Consider the following 18,673-nt stretch of genomic DNA (forward strand, 5'->3'; position numbering starts at 1 on the left):
GGCCGCCCTGCCGAGGAGGCGGCGAGGGGATGCTGCAAATCACACAAGTTCTTTGAGCTCATGAATTAAAAATGTGCGAGACTTAATTACTGCTGGGGTTTCTCTCCGGAGCGGCGCTGAGCCGCAGGCAGGCGCTGAGTCAGGGCTGGCGCGGGGGGAGCGGGCAGAGACGGTGGAGAAAGCTGGGATAAAGGTGGTTCCAAACAACCTCCTCAGAGAGTTTTCAGCGGGGGAAACCCCGCAGCTCTCAGTCTGCAATGCACCTTGATTTGGGCGATTTTGGGCTGAGGGCACAGGCACTCGCGGCAGTCACCTTGAAGGAGGGCGGCTGTTTGGAGACGGGTGGCAAAGCGTCCCGGCTCACCTGCGTGTTTACGTAGGGTCTCGCACAAACAGGGCCCCGATCTCGGCCGGGGTCTCCCCGAGCGCGTGCGTGGGGAGGGCTGGTTTCCACTGACCCCCTCCATTAAAACGGGATTTTCCGTTCTGCTCTTGCCGCAGGGACGGCTCATCCTGTCCAACAAGACAGCTCGTACCGTTGCCTTCTTCTACACCCTGTTCCTGCACTGCCTCGTCTTCCTGGTAAGTGTGGGGGACTATGGGGGGGGGTGGGCGGGACACCACATTAAAATGGCAGCAAGCATCCCATCCATGGGAATTTTTGCATTTTTAAGTTATTATGCCAAGTGAGTGCGTGCCAGCTGGTATATCATCGGCTCCGGAGGCACGCGGCGACCGGGAGCGTGGGCAGCACGGCTCAGCGGAGACGTGTACGCACCAATAAATATTCCCCTCGGCTTCCCAGGGTGGGAATGGCCACCCAGGGTGGGCACGGGCTTGCCCAAGGGCAGGAGCTGGAAGCCACCTGTGTCTTCGTGTTGTGCCTGGAAACAGCCGCGGTGCCACCGTGCCGGGTGCTCACAGGGGGTTTAGCACACGTGCCTGCAGGTCTGGTTCGCCCTCCCGGCACGCGGGCAAGCAAGCCTTCCCCTTGCCAGGCAGCAAAATTTTGGTTAATTATTGCGAAGCTAACAGCGTAAAAAATTTTAGGAATAAAAGATGGCCCCATGACCTCACGTCACCTGTTTCTAGACAATTCCACCTTCCTGTTTCTGGGTACATCCCTTAACCTGCAGCGCAGAGGAGCTCAGTTACGCTCGCTGCCCCTCCAGGCGACGAGCTCCGGCTCTGCGTTACGCTGTGCGAGCTCTGGCCCTCCCCGCGCTTCCCGCTCGCCCCGTGCCTCTGTTTTTCTCTAGTTTTCAAATTTCCCCAACTGTACTTTAGGGTTGGAAGTAGAGGAGTTGGTTTAGGAATAGAGGCTTGAGCCAGCCCGAATCCCCCGGGAGTCAGTCGCGGTGCAAACTCCTCCTATATCCTCGCACAGTCTCTGGGAGTTTATTTATCATTTCGGGGTGGGGGGGGGCCCAAAATGATTAATAATTAAACAATGAAACAAGATCAAAGACACATCAGAACAATATTTCTATCCCGCTCTTCTCAAAGCAAAAACCAACTTTGTGTTATTTTGGTGAGGAAAGGAGCAAAGAAAAGAAAAAGTTAAACATCATTAAACTTTAAAGCTCTAACCTAAAAAAAGAAAAAAAGTAAAATTCATAAATATTACATGGCTGGAACGATCTTACTTCTTCTAGACACAAAATCTAGGCCTGAAATCCGGCACCAAGCGCTGCCTGGGCTGGGCACGCACCGTGTCCCCGACGGGGACCGGACAAACCCCCGGCTCCTCCATCCCCGCGGTGGGAGCAATGTCCTTGCCACTAATCCCGGGAGACAACACAGCCTTCACCCCTTCCCAGCCACTGCCTTCTGCCTGTTGGGGTTTCAATTAACCCTAATTTGGAGGCCCACCGAAGGGTGGTGGTGGAATTAGAGTATTTCCCTGGTGCCACGGTAACAATGGCTCACAAATCCCCCAGGATTTAATGCACAGCCTGGGACTGGAGAGCTTCTCCTTCTCCCCCCAACTTCCCCGCCTCCTCGGACCACAGCTTTAGGATGGAAACTTAGTGGCATGAAGGGAAAAAGGAGCCAAACCGAGCAGTGACCGTCCTTAAACCTGTGCCAAAAACACGCCTCCAAAGTCCTCGCCATCTGTGTGCGGCCTCAAGCCTTGCCCCAAATCACCGCAGCCGCGGCAGCGCTGCCCCAGCCAAAGTAACCCGCTGGAGAAGGTTATCCCGACCGTCCTGAGGGCAACCCCCGGCAACACACGCTGGGTTTCTCCACGCTGGTAACGCAAGGCTGCAAAACCGAGTTTATCCAGAGCATCGCTTTAAGTCTCTGCTTCAGAAAATCATAGAATCATTGAATGGTTTGGGTGGGAAGGGACCTTAAAGGCCACCCAGTGGCACCCCCTGCCCTGGGCAGGGACACCTCCCACCAGCCCAGGTTGCTCCAAGCCCCGTCCAACCTGGCCTTGAACCCCTCCAGGGATGGGGCAGCCACAGCTTCTCTGGCCAACCTGGGTCAGGGGCTCACCACCCTCACGGCAAAGAATTTCTTCCTAATATCTCATCTCAATCTCCCCTCTCTCAGTTTGAGGATGTTCCCCCTGGTCCCATGGCTCCCCTCCCTGCTCCAGAGTCCCTCCCCAGCTTTCCTGGAGCCCTTTTAGGGACTGGAAGGGGCTGGAAGGTCTCCCCGGAGCCTTCTTTTCTGCAGGCTGAACCCCCCCAGCTCTCTCAGCCTGTCCCCACAGCAGAGGGGCTCCAGCCCTCTGATGCACAAAAGCCCCCCCGGGTGCCTGCAGAACGCTGTGGCAGAGATTTTGCTGGTGGCCATGGGGACAGGAGGTCAGGGGCAGGGTGGCACAGCGGTGACCCAGGCTGCTGCGAGGGCGGGCAGAGGTGGGCAGGCGAAAGCAGAGCTGATGGCATTTTTTTTATTTTGCAGGTGCTCTACAAAACGGCCTGGAGCGAGAGCGTGGGCAGGGACTGTGCCGCCTACTGCGCTAAGAAGTGGGTGTGAGGACAGGCTGGGACAGCCCGGGTTTGGTGGACAGGGCATGGTGGTTTCACAGAACCACAGAGTGGTGGGGGTTGGAAGGGACCTCTGGAGATCACCCAGCCCAACCCCCTGCCAGAGCAGGGTCACCCAGAGCAGGTGGCACAGGAACACGTCCAGGCGGGGTTGGAATGTCTCCGGAGACGGAGACTCCCCCACCTCTCTGGGCAGCCTGTGCCAGGGCTCTGCCACCCTCAGGGTAAAGAAGTTCCTCCTCGTGTTGAGATGGAACTTCCCATGGTCAAGTTTGTGCCCGTTACCCCTTGTCCTGTCCCCGGGCACCACTGAGAAGACCCTGGCCCCATCCTCCTGACACCCACCCTTTAAGTATTTATAAGCGTTGATAAGATCCCCCCTCAGCCGTCTTTTTTCCAGACTAAAAAGACCCAAATCCCTCAGCCTTTCCTCATGAGAGAGGTGTTCCAGTCCCCTCAGCATCTCGATAGCCCCTTGCTGTCCCCTCTCCAGCAGTTCCCTGGCCTTCTTGAACCAGGGATCCCAGAACTGGACACAGCACTCCAGATGCGGCCTCCCCAGGGCAGAGCAGAGGGGGAGGATGACCTCCCTCCACCTGCTGGCCACACTCTTCTTGATGGCCCCCAGGATGCCACTGGCCTTCTTGGCCACATGGTCCCATTGCTGGCTCATGGGCATCCCGTTGTCCCCCAGGACTCCCAGGTCTCGCTCCACAGAGCTGCTCTCCAGCAGGTCACCCCCAACCTGTCCTGGTGTGGGGGGTTATTCCTCCCCAGGTGCAGCACCCTACACTTGCCCCTGTTGAATTTCATAAGGTTCCTCTCCACCCAGCTCTCCAGCCCGTCCAGGTCATGCCCAGGTCTGTTTGTGGCAGATTTTTTAGGCACCACCCGGTGCACCTCTGTCCTGGAAACGAGGGTGGTTAATTGGGTTTTAAACCCTTAATTCAATGAGGATGGGGGTGGGGGGGGGAGAAAAGGTGCATGGAGGAAGACAACCGCTTGTCTGCAGTTGGGTGTTTTCCAAACCCTTCCCGTGAGCAGTTCTTGCTGCGAGTTAACGTTGACCGTGCCCTTTCCCCAGGTACGCCGACCATGTCCACAAGTTCCACGAGAATGGGGACGCTGGTGACATGTGGCAGTGACGGATGGACGCGACCCCGCTGGCAGCCCTGTCATCCCGCAGCAGGATCTGGCCCTTCACGCCCTGCCAGCCGCTTCGCTGTGCTTTGCTTTCTGCTTCGTAGGATGGAGACTATGATCCCCCCCGCCGCCCTCCGTGGCTCCCACCCTTGGAAACCAAAACCTTCAGTGAACAGAGAGTTGGTTTGCAGGACACGGCGTCTCCAGCCCTCCCTCCCTCCGCGGAGGGGGCTGCAGCGATGCCCGTGTCCTCCTGATGTCCCAGAGAGCTCTGTCTTTACCAGAATACATGGAAAATGCAAGATAAGAGGTACTCCTCTCAGATGCGCTATCTCTTTCCATCCTGTTTCGAGTCCAGCACAACACTGGGCGGACTAAATTTAGCCAGAAAATGGGGCGCGGGGAGGTGGGGGGGGAAGCCAACCTCCCAGTCTTGCATTTTCAAGTGTCGTGATATTTGAGAATTCCTATTTTGCTCTGGTTTATTGAATTATCAGAAGGCAAGCAGTCCTGCCGGGGCTCTGATGGAGCAAGCGAGACAGCGGCAGATAACAATTAGCCACCCCCAAAGAGGGGGTTGCTCAGCCCGTTGCCTTCTCGCTGCCTCCCAAGCCCAACAAAGCTGTTGCTCGGCTCCGTGCTCCATCTGAAGGGCTTCTCGGGACCTTCTGCAGTGTCTCGTGTCACCCAGCTGAGCACCAGCAGATGCTTTTCTTGAACCGGAGCCCTCAGCTTGAAAAGAGCCTGGCTAATTAGGACTTAATGGGCACGGAGGGAGGTGCTGGTGGTCAGGACTGATCTCACTGGGATGCTTCTCCTTGCCGAGATGTTTCTGCTGAGCGTTGGTTGCCCTTCTGGGTGCGAGAGCTTCGCCTAATCCAAGGCACATCCCTCGTACGGGGCTCGACTTGCCTTGTAGTTGATCTGCTCAACCCCTGATCCTTTTAGGAAACCACAAGTCAAATCAGGCAATCACTGGTGGTGGGTTTGCTGGGTGATTAACGCTGGGCTGCTAATTTGGGTTGATTCGAGGAGAAAGAGGTGATAGGAGAGGCTCTGATTAAGGGAGCAGGTCCCAGCACCCCCTATTCCTCCCTGTTGGCCGTGACCACACGGTGCAGGACGATATTAGCTCGTTAGCGTGGTCCTCAATTAAAATTCCCCTCCGAAGATAGAATAGCGTTGCTTCCAATTAATATTTCATTGCACATTCAGATCTATTCACATTCACGCTGCTGGGGAGCCGGGGCCTCTAACGGAGCGTGGAGGCAGCCATCGGCTTCAACATCTGCCACGGGCAGCCCAGGTTTATTTATAGGAGCCGCGGCCCGCGGCAAAATGTAAAATACTCATAAATTGAAGGGAGGGGTGAACCCCGAGGGACCAACCTGCACCTGCCCCGCTTGGTGCCGGCTAAACCGAGCCCGTCTGTGAGGGAGGCACCGCAGGGCCAGATGCCGGCGAGGGGCGAGGTGGGGGGGGCGGTGCGTGATGCTGCCGTAACGCGGGGACCTCTTCGTAAACTCATCGACTTCGGATGCGGAGGAGATGAGCTTTGTGCCGCCTGGGATCAATAGCTCGGGAACGCGAGCCGGGGAAGGGTGGGCTGCTTGTTGAGGCTTTGTTGGGAAGGTTAAATTTGCTTTTTTTAGAAGCTATGTGTGGTGTCTTGGAATTGCAAAACTTCTGCAGCTATTCACACTTGTACTCTTCATAAATGATTTAAAATAGATGTTGAGTTCTGCGGGACAAGTGATAAAATAAACTTAGACATGCATTGACTGGGTGGCTTTTGTCCTTTGCTTCCCTTTCTTTTTTTTTTTCTTTTTTTTTTTTTTTTTGGACTTTTGATATTAAACAACTGAGAAATGTCCTGCTCGCGTCCAAGGGCAGAGCGTGCAGCTAATTTTAGAAACCCATTACAGCAGCTAAAGGCAGCGGTGTCTCGCAGCGCCGGGAAGGGCAGGACCTCTGTCCCCGCGCGCCGGAGCCATCGTCCCGGCTGCCGGGAGCACCGGAGTCCCGCGGGCCAGGGGATGAAGGGCTCCCAGCGAGGGAAGGACCACAGGAGCAGAGGGGCTTGAGCCTGGACAGCCTCCAAAACCAGAGATATTCTGTATATCCCCACGCCGGGGGTGTAAGGCACTCAGGTTGAATGGTGTAAATTAGGCTGGCTAATTTGGGGGGGGGGTGTACAGTGATGATCCCTCCCTTCCTCATCCTCCTTTTTTCTTGCTTTCCCAGCCCCAGGGCACCGCGGCAGCCCCAGCCTGGAGGGGCCGGGCAGCTCTGCAGGCTCTCACCTTGGCTTTTAGCCGCGGCTTCCCTCCGCTGAGCCCAGCGAGTGGGGGGGGGGTGTCTGGGGAGAGCCGTGCCCCCCACCCCGAAGGGCCAAAGGGCTGGGCCGGAGGTTTTGCAGCCCCCCCCCCCAGTCCCCGGGACTCCCAGGTTTTACTGGACCCCTGGCTGATGGGTTTCATCCCTCGGGCAGAACCATCACCTCCTTCCACGCAAAATAAAAATAACAAATTCACCGATTTGCCCCCAAATCCCTCTTTGGGAGGGCAGGGGTTCCCTGCAGGGTATTGTGTTCTCTTCTAATCTCGCTGTTTCTGGTCTTCCAGCAATTCCTACAGCCGCTGCATGGCACAAGGACTCGCATCTCCTGCCTTCCCCCGGCCACGGCCACCGGAGAAGGGCTGCGCACACCCGGGGCACGGTGGCGAGCACCAGCAGCGCTCGGGGGGGGTCACGCACCGCTTGCTCATCTCAGCCCCGGTGACCTTACAGCAGCTACGGGGTGTCCAAATGTCCCGGGGATGTCCGAGTGCCCCGGAGAGCACAGAACTGCCGCTCCCCAGGGCCCAGCGTTGGCTGCCAAAACCCTCCGACCGGCGGCGGGGAAAGCCGGCACCGGGGAGGGCTCTGGGGTCACCGCCTGCCTGCGCTGCCGGCGCCTCCGCCAAGTTTTCGGAGCTGCTTTTTAGAGACATGCTGGAGGCGAAGGGCTCGGGCAGAGCCGGGGGGGTCACAGGGCTCCAAGGGGTGGTAGCCTTGTCCCTCCGGGCAGAGCAGCGCGCGTCGGACCCAGACGGTGAGATGCTCGTGAAACAAAAACCGGCAATTTTGGTGCTTGGGAAGATGCCTCGTGCATGGGGGGGTTGCCCTCGGGTGGCTGGACACTGGGAGATGTCTCCTTCACCCCCACCCCACCCCCCCAGAACCCCCCGGCACCCTCCGGCCAAGCTTGGCAAGGCAGGACACAGCGCGGCATCGCTGTGCCCAAAGCCCCTTCCCTCCGACAAACGAAGCAGCGGGTCAGTCACAGGCAGGAGAAAACCCCAACCCCTGGCAAGAGCGATGGCAGCTCACCCCGGCGGGGTTTGCCACGGGCAGGACGAACGCCCCCGCGCCCGGCGGGGAGCGGGGCTGTCCCCGTGGGGTTTGGGATACGCTCAGCCCTGAGCCCCAGCACCCCCCGAGCCCCATTTTTGACCAGGTTTGGGAGGGCAGCCCCCAAACCCCCCCCCCAGTCTGGCCCTTGCTGGGTCCCTGCCTTTTTTTAAGAGGCAGGGAGGGGAGATCGGAGGAGATTATTTTTTTGCTAATTTGATTTGAAAGCCCCCTTTTATCCCTGAGTGACTGGAAAGGAAAGGATTTCAGCGACCCCTTGCTCTCCCTCGCTGTTTCAAATTTGATTATGGGAAACAATTTTAATTAGTATCGACAGATATTCAGGGAAATAATTACAGGAAAACCTGTGCTTTTTATATCCATTTAACGTGCAAATCTTCCGTCCCATCTGAGAGACCCAGGCTGAATTTTGGGGGATGGTTGGAGGTTCATATGGTAATAAAAGGCTCCTGGGGAAGCCGGGATGGTTAATGAGATAACAGGCTGCTCACATCTGGGTCACAAGTTCAGTTTTTGCCCCGGGCAGAGGAGACAGGACAGAAATCACTGCCAGGATGCGGCCGATCTGTCTTGATTTTCAGCTGCAGCACACCCAGTTGTCCCCCCCCGGGCAGGGGAGAGCGGCGGGGAGCCCGATCCAGCCCCATCGCCACCCTGCAGGGGATGCCCAGCGCCCGCTCGGTGCGTGTCCGTGCTGAGGACAAGCCGGGCGATGCTGCACCGTTTGCAGGGCAAGCCGCAGCAGCGATTGTTGCAACGCTATAAAAAAAAATAATATATACATATATTATTTTTCTAAAGGTCTCCGGCCAGGCGCCGCGTCCCTCCGGTCTGGTTCCTGCTGGCAACGTGTCTCCAGAGCCACTAACGGCGCAAGGCAGCAAACGTGTTTGCCCCCGTTCTGCAAATGGAAAAGGGAGATCGATGGGGTTTGAGCGGAGCTGAATGAAGCGGAGCCAGCGCCTGGCGTGCAGGATGCGAGCGAGACTCCCCCGCCAGCCGGAAAGGAGCTTCGCAAACACAAACAGACGCGGAGCCAGCGCCAGGAGAAACGCGCCCGGTGCTGCAGGTTATTTGGAGTTCAGGGTGTACCCAGTAAACGCGGCAGATAAACAGCGCACAGGGCTGGGGGGTCACCGGGGCCATCGCGACGGGTCGGTGCACGGACACGGCCCATAGGGAAAAAAAGGGGATAAGGTATAAGGGATTTGGATATCTGGAGGCGGGAGCCTGACCAGCCTGGCCATAGGGATGGTTTGATATTCGTTTTTGGAAGAGTGGCTCTGATTATCTGCTGTAAGCAGGCAGGGAAATGGTGGTGGATATCCACTGCTCGATGCCTTTAAATCAAGGCTGGACGTCTGTCTCCAGGACATGCTCGGGTTCAGCCGGGAGTTACGGCCACGCGGCAGGAATTACCGGCCAAGGGCGCATGGCGAGCCGTCGTGGCTCTACCATCTACCAACCATCAGCCCTCCCATTTCTCTCCTAATAGATGGAGCAGCCGGGGCTGCTGGTTTTCGATGGGTTGTTTTAAAAACGACGGCAGTTTGAACGCCGGGAGCTCCCTTGGCCGGGGTCCCTTTAGCCGTGGTGCTCTTCCCGTGTGGCTGTCCCCGGCTGGGACACCCGGTCCCACCTGAGAGGTGACAGCTGCCAGCGGAGGGATGGGAGGGCACGTGGGAATCGCAGCGGGGTTGTCTCTGTGCCGAAATCGCAGCGGTGGGGTGGGACCATGCCCTGCAGTGGACCATCCCTACCACGAGCCCTAATAATAAGTGAGCCCCAATAACCCTGTTAATAGGGAGCCCTGTTATTAAGCTGGGTTTTGAGCTGGGGGGGGGCAAAAGCGAAGGCAGGCTCCTCCGCACGGCCGTGCTGGAAGGTGCCGGCTGGTAATAACTGTTTTATTGCTTCCTGTTGTGTTAGACATCTGATGGCAAGCCGGGGCCGAAAGCTGGTGCAGCATATGGAGCGCTCCCCCCCCACCACCACCCCCCCGCCGTCCTCCCCCTCCGCCTTATTTACAGAGTCTCCCTGGAGATGGGCCTCGCAGGCTTTTCCAGCTCGGAGAGGAAGCGGAAAAATATTTACCTCGCTTCCCCCCTCCCCAAAAGTCTGTTCTCATTAAGGCAGGAAAACGTAAACGAGGCGCATAAGGCGGAATCGCTGTGCGGCCGCGGAGAGCACCGGGGACGGGGATGCTGAAGGGTCGTGCGCAGGGACCCTCCCCGCGGGGGGTCCCCGCTCCCTGCGGTGACACCAGCCCGTGCCGGGGGCTCAGCCAGACCCGAGCCCTTCATTTTCCAGCTGGGGGTGGCAGGAGGACATTTAGGTGTCCCACTGCGCCCCGTTATGCCCGCATCCCGCGGGGACTTCCGAAGCCCTTCCCTGCGTGGCTGCATCCCGGGGATGCCCCAGGATGGGGGGGCCGGGGCAGTGCCCACCTCCAGGCATTGCTTTGGCAGCGCGACAGTTTGCAAAGCCGGGGTGGGCGCGGAAAGGCTGCGCTTCCAAATCGCCCTGGTTGCTCTTTTATTCCTTAATTATTTTTTTTTAACATTGACAAGCACAGGACAGATGCCCACGAGCTGCCAACCCGGTGTGAGGGTCTCCCCCAGCGCTGGTGTTGCAGTGGAAAAGAAAAAAAAAAAAAAAGAAAAAAAAAAAAAAAGGGTGGAAATTGGCCATGTTTCCCTGAACGATGCCCCAGCCATCGATCACCGATGGCTCCCGGCCAGCGCAGCCAGCAGCTCCTGGCTCCACCAGCGCTCTCCTGCCCGGCCATTAGCGCCGGGTGGGCAAGCTCAGCCGTTAGCTGCGTGCGGCCTTTTAATTGGAAAAACCCCGGCTCGCAGCCCCGCGTATTGCAGGGCGGCCGGGATTTTTTTCCCCATTCCCAGGGTGGCTGTTTCCCCTGGAAATCAAAGAGCCCGGACAGCCGGCGACCCGCACTCGGTCCCGGCAGCCGAGGGCTAGCTGCCAGCTGGGGGTGAGCCACCGGGCGAGTTGGAGCTTGTGCTGGCTATTGAACACGGGCCGGTGATCCAAAGGGGCGAGAGATGGTGTTGGAATTAAGACAAGGGGAGGGAGGGACGGGGGGACACGTGCTGCCGATGCGGTTTCACTGGTGGCGAGTCTCCCTTCGGCCTCACGGGTAAGACGTGCCTGGCATCGGGTAAGACGTGACAGGTTGCCAGTTTGGAAAGGAGCTATTGACCACCCCCCCTCTGGGTGCCCCTGTCAGCCCCCCACAATGCACAGACCACTCGTCTGGACCGTAACCCACCAGTTTCTCTGGGAGGCGGCTGTGGGGAACTGTATCGACAGCCTTGGAGAAACCATTGCAGGGGGCTTTGCCCCTGTTGCATTAGTCCTTCATCACCAGTGCAGGGGGCTTTGTCCCCATTGCAGGGGGCTTTGTCCCCAACGGCACGGTGCTTTGTCCCCATTGCATGGGGCTTCATCACCATTGTAGGGGGCTTTGTCCCCATTGCAGGGGGCTTTGCCCCTGTTGCATTAGTGCTTCATCACCAGTGCATGGAGCTTTGTCCCCATTGCAGGGGGCTTTGTCCCCAACAGCACGGTGCTTTGTCCCCATTGCATTAGTGCTTCATCACCATTGCATGGGGCTTCGTCCCCATCGCAGGGGGCTTTGCCCCTGTTGCATTCATCACCAGTGCATGGGGCTGTGTCCCCGTTGCAGGGGGCTTTGTCCTCAACGGCACGGTGCTTTGTCCCCATTACATTAGTGCTTTGTCCCCATTGCAGGGGGCTTTGTCCCCATTGCGGGGGGCTTTGCCCCTGTTGCATTAGTGCTTCATCACCAGTGCACGGAGCTTTGTCCCCACTGCAGGGGGCTTTGTCCCCATTGCATTAGCGCTTCGTCACCATTGCATGGGGCTTTTCCTCTCTTGCTTTAGCGCCTGATCACCCTCGCACGGTGCTTTGTCCCCGCCGCATTAGTGCTTTGTCCCCTGCGCTGCTGCTTCGCCCCTGTTGCACAGACGCTGCCCCCGTGAGCTCGGCGCTGTAACACAAAAACGGGTGAAAAAACCCCCCAACGCGTCCCCGCAGCAGTGATGCCCGGCATTCCCGCCTGCAGCGGAGCGGTGCCGGGGCTGAAGGCAGCACCGCAGCCCTGGCACGGCTCCTCTGACGTCTCCTCCTGCCCAGAATAACTGTCCCCACCGGCAGCTGGGGGGGACCAGCACGTGGCCTGCCGGGTATGTGGCCAAAAATAGCCGTGGAGGGAGCGGGGGCGGAGGGGAAGCCGCACGCCCCACTGGGGCTTGGCCGCGCTCCCCGAGGGAGGCAGAGACCCCTGTGGGGACTGAGCACCCCGCTGGGACCCCCCCGGCAGGACAGGTCCTCCCCTGGCATCCTGCAAAACGCATCGAGGATGATGGAGGGAGGCGATTCGGGGTGTGATTTTATGAGATGTGGGACGATGGGGGCCCCGGTGCTGGGGGATGGCTGCGTCCCAGCAGCAAAGCGGCTGCAGCTCTGGGGTACCTCCTCCGCACCCCGGCCCCCGCCCCAAATCCTTGCCCTGAACATCCAGGATCTGGGGCCTTTCGGGTGTCCGTCGCTATGGAAACCCCTTCTCACAGTGCCGGTCCAGGCTGCGCCTGGCTGTGCTGCCTTCCCCAGGGCGATGCTGCACGGCGATGCCCGGGGACGTGGTCCTGCCACAGCGGGATCACTGCAGTCCCCCCGCGAGGGTCTCTCGGGGAAAGAAAGGGCTCTGCAGGGAAGAGCAGGGGTTTTTAATAGCCTTTTGGTGGTTTTAGAGACCTGGGGAAGATATTTAGCACAGAGGAGGGCTCTGGCACGGACACACATGTGTGGTCCCACTGATGTCCCCAAAAGGCTTCACCCTTCCCTGGGTGCAGGCAGCCAGCGCTGCACCCCTCCGCAGCCGGGAAAAGGCTGCTTGGGTAAAAACAACGTGCTTTGCCCTGCAAAGGCTGTCCCCTCTGCAGCCCGTTCCCATCGAGCATCCCACCGCCGGGGAGGTGCCTGGGCTGGGGGTGACAGCCGGTGCGGGAGCGGGTAAGGCACGGCCGTGTCCCTGCAGAGGAAAAGCAGGAGCTGGGGCTGTGCCAAGCCCCCCGGGGTCCCCATCGATGGAGGGGACCCTGACACCACCCCCACGAGCAGATGCTGCCGGGGCTGCACGGCAATCGGTGCGTCTCCCGGGCACGTGGGGGGCAGGACCCGTCCTGTCTCAGCGTGGTGTCACCCCCCTCGGGGTGGTGACACCCAGAGGTGGGGGTGGGGAGGGGGCTGCCCTCACTGACCACCTACCAGTGCCTTGGCCCAGAACTGGGATTTTCCAGGGTTTTTCCTCAGTTCCCCTCCGCACACCAGTCCCTTCAGGCTCGCAGGGTTTAGGAATTTCCCGGCCGCTGCTGTGAGCCGTGTGGCTTCACTTCGGGAACCGCTCTGGGGACGCTTTGCCCGCCAGCCTTGCTGCTCGCACGCACCTCGCACCGCCTCCCCGCGGGGTGGTAGAAAGATGGAAGAAGCTTTCAAAGCCAAGGGAGTGTTGGGATTTGGGAGCCGCTATCATTTTTTTAAGAGCTGCTCTGAGTTCAGGCAAAGATGGTTTTGCCTTTAATATTTAATGCTTCTTTTTTTTTTTTCTTTTTAATACACGTGCAAGTGTGCATTCAGAGCTGCTGCAGGGAGAGCTTTGCGCCGCGGAAACGCCAGGGCCAGCCTGACCCGGCAGCGTGGGACTGGTCCAAAGCCAAGGTTGCCAGAAGGACGTTCTCCAGCCTGTAGGAAAGGCAAAACCCTGGGAAAACCACAAGAAAAGAGCTGCTTGGACCAGCACAGCGGGAAATGCCGGGGAGAGGTTCCCGCACAGCAAAGATCAGCCCTTTGCCAGCAGGAGCAGCGCGGTTTCCCCTCCATCGCCAGGCAGGAGCAACGCGGTTTCCCCTCCATCGCCAGGCGCAAGGAGCTGTTGCTGCAGGAGCGAGAAAGGCAAAAACCCCTTCTGTGTGCCTGAAATCTCCAGGGGTTTGGCTCCCGCCGGCTGGAGGCTGCGGGCACGGAGCAGGGGGGACCGTCGGGATAAATGGGAACCTGGAGCAGCGGCGTCGAGGGAGCCCATGGCTGCGTGGTGCCCGGGGAGAGCAAGCGGGGAAGGATCTGAGCCGGGACAGACCCTGCCGGAGGGGGCACGGTCCTCGGGGTGACAGCTGTGGGTCAGGCCCAGCAAAGTTGGGGGGTCCCAAACCCATCCCCGAGCAGAGGCCACCAAATAGATGCAGGTGCAGGAGGTGACTGAAGGCTGCTGCAGCGAGGAGGGCTTTACTTCTGGAAAAAAGACCCTGGCCAGGACAGCACAGCCCCAGAGGAAGCGTGGGGGAGGCTTTTTGAAGCCTGTTCCTCCCACGGCTGAGTCCTCCACGGTGCTGTGCCCGCGCAGAACAAAGCCTCTGACACCATCTTTCAAGCACGGCTCCAGCAGAGCAGAACAGCACAACGAAAAGGGCTATTTCAGAGGCAATGTAAGAGCAGCTCATCGCCCCTGACCTTGCGCCAGCAGAAATGGGAGGCAGTTTGGAAGAGAAGGTGCCTGCCCCCTAGGAGGGACACGGTCGCGGTCACCCCAGTGGGACGGCCGCAGCCGTGGGGAGCAGAGCCCTCGGGCGAGAGGAGGCAGGAGCATTCACACTGGGGTTTTGGGGTTGTTTTTTTTTTTTTTTTTGCTAGAATTTCAGCTCTGCGGCCCCAGGTGTGGACACACTCGTGTGCGTGTGTCCCCCTTCCTCGACACAGAGAGCAGGGGCTGGGTGCTCGTCCCAGCGCAGGGCTCTGCGGCTGCTGGCAATCGCTTGCACGCTTGGCGAGCTCTCCACCTGCCGCCCCGCCGGCGGGCACCGAGGGGGGAAGTTTTAGCACAGAAAAAGCATCGCCTTTCATTTGCATGGGCAGGAGGAAGAAAAGCAGCGGCAGCACCGGCGCTGGGCTCCTGTGGCTTCCCCCACGGAAGCCCGACTCCCCGGTGAGTGACATGTCCTCTTAGGAGATGGTGTGTCCCTGACGGCGACCGTCTCTCGCCAAAACACTCTCCCCGGAGACACGGCGTGAGCACAAATCCCATCCCGCTGGTGCGGGGCCAGGGTGGCTGGAGAGGGCCGGTGAGCTCCATCCCAGCAGAAGAAACTTCTTGGAGGCATCAAGATCAGGCAGAATAAAACACTTTAGGATGGGAAATCTTGAATCGTGTCTGCTGACACTGAGCTGGACACCCCCTTTTTGCTCCTTGTACCACACCCAGCACCGCCAGGGATGCCGAAGGGTCGAGCCCTGAAGTCCCTCCCAGCCTGACAGTGTTTTCAGGAGATTTCCCTCCTTCCCTACTCATTAATCCCAAATATTAGTCTTTTCCCAGCTGGGTCGGACACCGAGAGGCCGCTGAACACGATCCTAAACAGATGTTTGAAGCCCAGAAGAGCCGGGACACGGCAGGGGACAGGCTGTGCACACACGAGAAGGACGCGGGATGAATTGTTGGTGCTGCAAGATGCTCTCCAGCTCGGCTGATGGTCTCCGTCTCCATCCAGACTCCATCAGTCACCCCTGGAGAGGATGAGGATGGGGTTTGGTCCTGTTCGTATATCCTCCCCGGGGGATTTCAGCTGGTCTGGCTTTGTGCTGGTCTGCGGTTGGGCTTGTCCGTCTTTGAGGGCCATCTTGGGAAAGCGTCACTCAACCAGGGCTGCGCAGGCACCCTGGGCAGCGGGGGCAAGGAAAAGCTCAGGTTGCAGAGGAAATTTTCAGCACGGTCTTTGTGCTGAAAGGAAAGGGCTTTTCTCCCTCTCGCAGGTAAGTCCTGAGTCCCTGGGGCTTGAGGAGGAAAAGGGAATTTGCACGTCAAGGTCTTCACATCAGCGCGGTCCCCAGGGAAGGCCCCCACAGCCGGGCTGTCACTGGCTGTTTGCCTTCCCTAACGCGCCAAAGGACATTTTAAAGCAATTTCCCCTGCGCAAATAAATACAAAACCAAACTGCTGTTTCTCCCGGTTTCTTCTCCCTGTGACATCTTTCTCCCTTTCATCCCTGTGACATCTTTCTCCAGTAAATCCTTCCCTTACGTCTCATTAGAGACTGTTCCTGGACAATTTGCAGCTGTGACAACCCGGGAGAAGCCCGGGGCCCATCTGCCCGGCTGACAGCTCGCATACGCACCCGGCTTTTTGCCATGCCTGCGCCGTGAAATGGCTTCGAAAGCAGGTTCATGGCTGGCCTGCCCCGTGCCACGGCCAGGAAGGTCCCCTGCCACCCGTTCCAGGGTTTTTCTGGGATGCTGGACAAACTGCTTCACCTCCCACCCCTGCTTTCCGCCCCCTCCTCTCTCCCCACCATGGTTTTGTGGCTTTGCAAACCCACAGCATGAGGGTTTTGCGAGAAAACCTGCAAGAGCGTTACGGTCCGTCCCCCCCCACCCCAGCTCCCTGGATAACCCCCCGCGCCTGCCCCGGGACGCCGGGAGGATGGAGGTGGTGGAATTAAAAATAACCGGGGCTTCACCGGCAGGCGCGGGTGGCGGAGGGCACGCTGCCGGAGCTGGCACGGCTCGGCCGCCGGATGCCTCCGGGCACAGGATTTCAAGGGCACGTCACGCTCCAGCCGGGCGGCTGCCAGCAGCCCTCCCCGGCGCTGGCTGCCCCGCTCTCTTCACTCCTTCCAGCGATTTTTTTTTTTTTTTTTTTTTAAGGCAGCTAAATAGCTCCGAGGGAGTCCCGGCGTAATGAGAATTGGCAGAAGCGAGCAGATATTAGGTTTATTCACCACCAGTTTTAAATCATTTAGCGCGGCAGAGAGGCCGTGCTCCTACAAGCAATGTGTTCTGCTTTGCTCACGTCGCGGCTCCTGTTCGAAGGGTTTGGTGATGGATGGGGACGGGGATGGAGAGGGATGAGCTGGGCAGAAACTGGGGCCGAGGATGCAAGCCGAAGCCCATCCCCGTCCACGGGAGCTCCCGCCGGCTGCGGCGTGGGACTCGTGAAGGATTTACAGACCGTTGAATGCGGCCTGTGGCTTCGGTTTAAAAATAAAACCTTAAAAAGACAATTCGGGGAGATGGACCGGGGATGCTCTTTGTGCAGCGGAACACGGTTCCTCGGGGATTGCTGAGAAAAGTCGCGGGAGAAGTTAAACTTTCACCCCGGCAATTATTGTAAATCTCTTTGGTCAAGGCACAGACCTAAAATTAGCCCTCAAACCCTTTTGAAGGTTTGGATTTTTTCACTTGATTTTTCAAGTGGCTGGCCAGCAGCTTTGCAAACTGGGCTTCCACGCTCGGAGCCCTGCTTTCCTTTGTAATTGCAAGCCCTCCAAGGTTACCCGGCGTTGCACCGCAAGCAAGGACAGGCTTTCCAACCTTGTTTTACACGTCCTGAAACAAGCAGCAACCCACAGAGGGAAGGCAGACGAGAGCCTGATACGTGCCAAAGCGTTTGCAGTTGCAAAGTGTTTGTCCTGGAAGAAAATTGGCGGTGAATAGGGGAAACTGCTGCGCCCGTAACGGAGCAGGTCGGGGGCTGGTGGGCTCCCATCCCAGCCCTGGGAGAGCACGTGGAGAGCCTGGGTCCCGCTGCGAGGTGCCAGGAGAAGACACCCCAGGTTCACGTCTCTGCGTCAGCTTTCAAAAAGCCACGGGTTTCCCAACTCTTCCCACTTCTGCCAGGTCTCTGAGGCGACGCCAACACAAAAGCCAGGGTTGTCCTTGCCATCGCTGCCCTTTCCCACGGAGGGTGGTCCGGGTGGTCCCACGGTGCGGGCAGGGCTGGGCATCGCCTGCATCCCCGGCCGCCGGACCCACAGCGTGCGGCTCCCAGCCCTGCTGGCAATCGATAGCGAGCGCAATGAAACCCTTAATGAAATTCCAGCCTAAGAGACTATTGATTGTGTATTTTCTTTAAAAATGTATATGAATGGGAGAGAGGCTTTTCGGAGGAGAGGCCGGGGAAGCCGGGGGGAGTGGAAGCACACCATCAGCCGCGGCGGGAGATGGGCAAACGTGGTCTGTCCGGGGTAACCCGCGCTGAGCAGTGGGCTCCAGCCTCTCGGTGAGCATTAATTCCTCCTCAAAAGACCCCTGGGAAGGGAAAATGTGGCCAGCCAGGAGCAGGAGGGTGGGCGTCCACCCAAAATCATCACAAAACCAGCGATGATGAAACCAAGGAGAGAAGTCAAGAGTCCATGCCCCGGTCATGCCTCCTAGACAGCGCTTTTGCAAATCCCCCTTGCCCTGTGTTTCACGCTGCTGCCTAAAACACAAAAAAGAAAAAAGAGGTTTAGGAAGAAGCTGCGCTGAAGCTCTTCTGCTTTAAGGGTTTGAGGGAAGAAAAAGCAAACGGTGCGTCAGTGTGCGACAGCCCTACAACCAACCTCTCTCCTTGTTTCTGCACCCTCTGAGCGCCCCCAAAGCAGCCTCTCCCAAAATCTCGCCGGATTACTCCTTTGCGGGGTAAGAGGACGGCAAGGAAGCATAATAAATAAATAATAATAGTAATAAAAACCCACCCCCCTCTCCGCCCCTTACGTAACCAGCATTGTCTTAATCCTACAGGTGCTTCGCTCAAGTAAAAAGGATTTGTTCCTCCTGCAAATCCTTTTTCTTTTTGGTTTGGGTTTTTTTTTTTTTGTGTGTGTGTGTGTGTGTGTGTGTGGGTTTTTTTTTTTTGGTGAGTCATCCTTATCCGCCCCGTGGACATGCTGCAGGGAGGCCCGGGGTAATGTGACCCCTGACTAAATCACTTAAACCTCTCTGGGCTTCAGTTCCCCTGCGGTAAGATGCGGATTATAAATCTGTCCTGACCCCCTTGGCAGAGGAAGGTGCTCGGAGATGGGCCTTGTAAATATGTCAGCAGGGCAGGGAAGGCGAGCGCTGGGGCTGGCCCACAAAACCTCCGCCCGGAGCCCACTCTGGCCACCCAGCGCTGCCCTGTGAGCCCCGGGGATGATGGGGGGGGGGTATCACCCCAAACACCCAGCGCAAAAAAAGAGCTTTGGGGGTTGGTAGATGGGGCGAGAAAATGCCGGTGAAGATTCTTCAGGCATGGGGTGCCCTTGCAGGATTTGGGGGGGGGG

The 18,673-nt window shown here is 58.4% G+C and overlaps 1 protein-coding gene across 1 annotated transcript in view; it reads left to right on the plus strand.

The window, feature by feature from the left end:
* CUX1 (cut like homeobox 1) overlaps positions 1-5,926 on the plus strand; it is a 280,996-nt gene extending 275,070 nt beyond the window's left edge. Inside the window, exons 21-23 of the mRNA XM_074595981.1 lie at positions 502-582; positions 2,917-2,981; positions 4,087-5,926. Of these exons, the coding sequence (XP_074452082.1) occupies positions 502-582; positions 2,917-2,981; positions 4,087-4,147 (207 nt within the window). The 3' untranslated portion in view covers positions 4,148-5,926. The remainder of the gene's footprint in view (positions 1-501; positions 583-2,916; positions 2,982-4,086) is intronic.
* The last annotated feature ends 12,747 nt before the right edge of the window (positions 5,927-18,673 follow it).

The sequence above is a fragment of the Larus michahellis genome, chromosome 7 (assembly GCF_964199755.1).
Source record: "Larus michahellis chromosome 7, bLarMic1.1, whole genome shotgun sequence".
Taxonomy (NCBI): Eukaryota; Metazoa; Chordata; class Aves; order Charadriiformes; family Laridae; genus Larus; species Larus michahellis.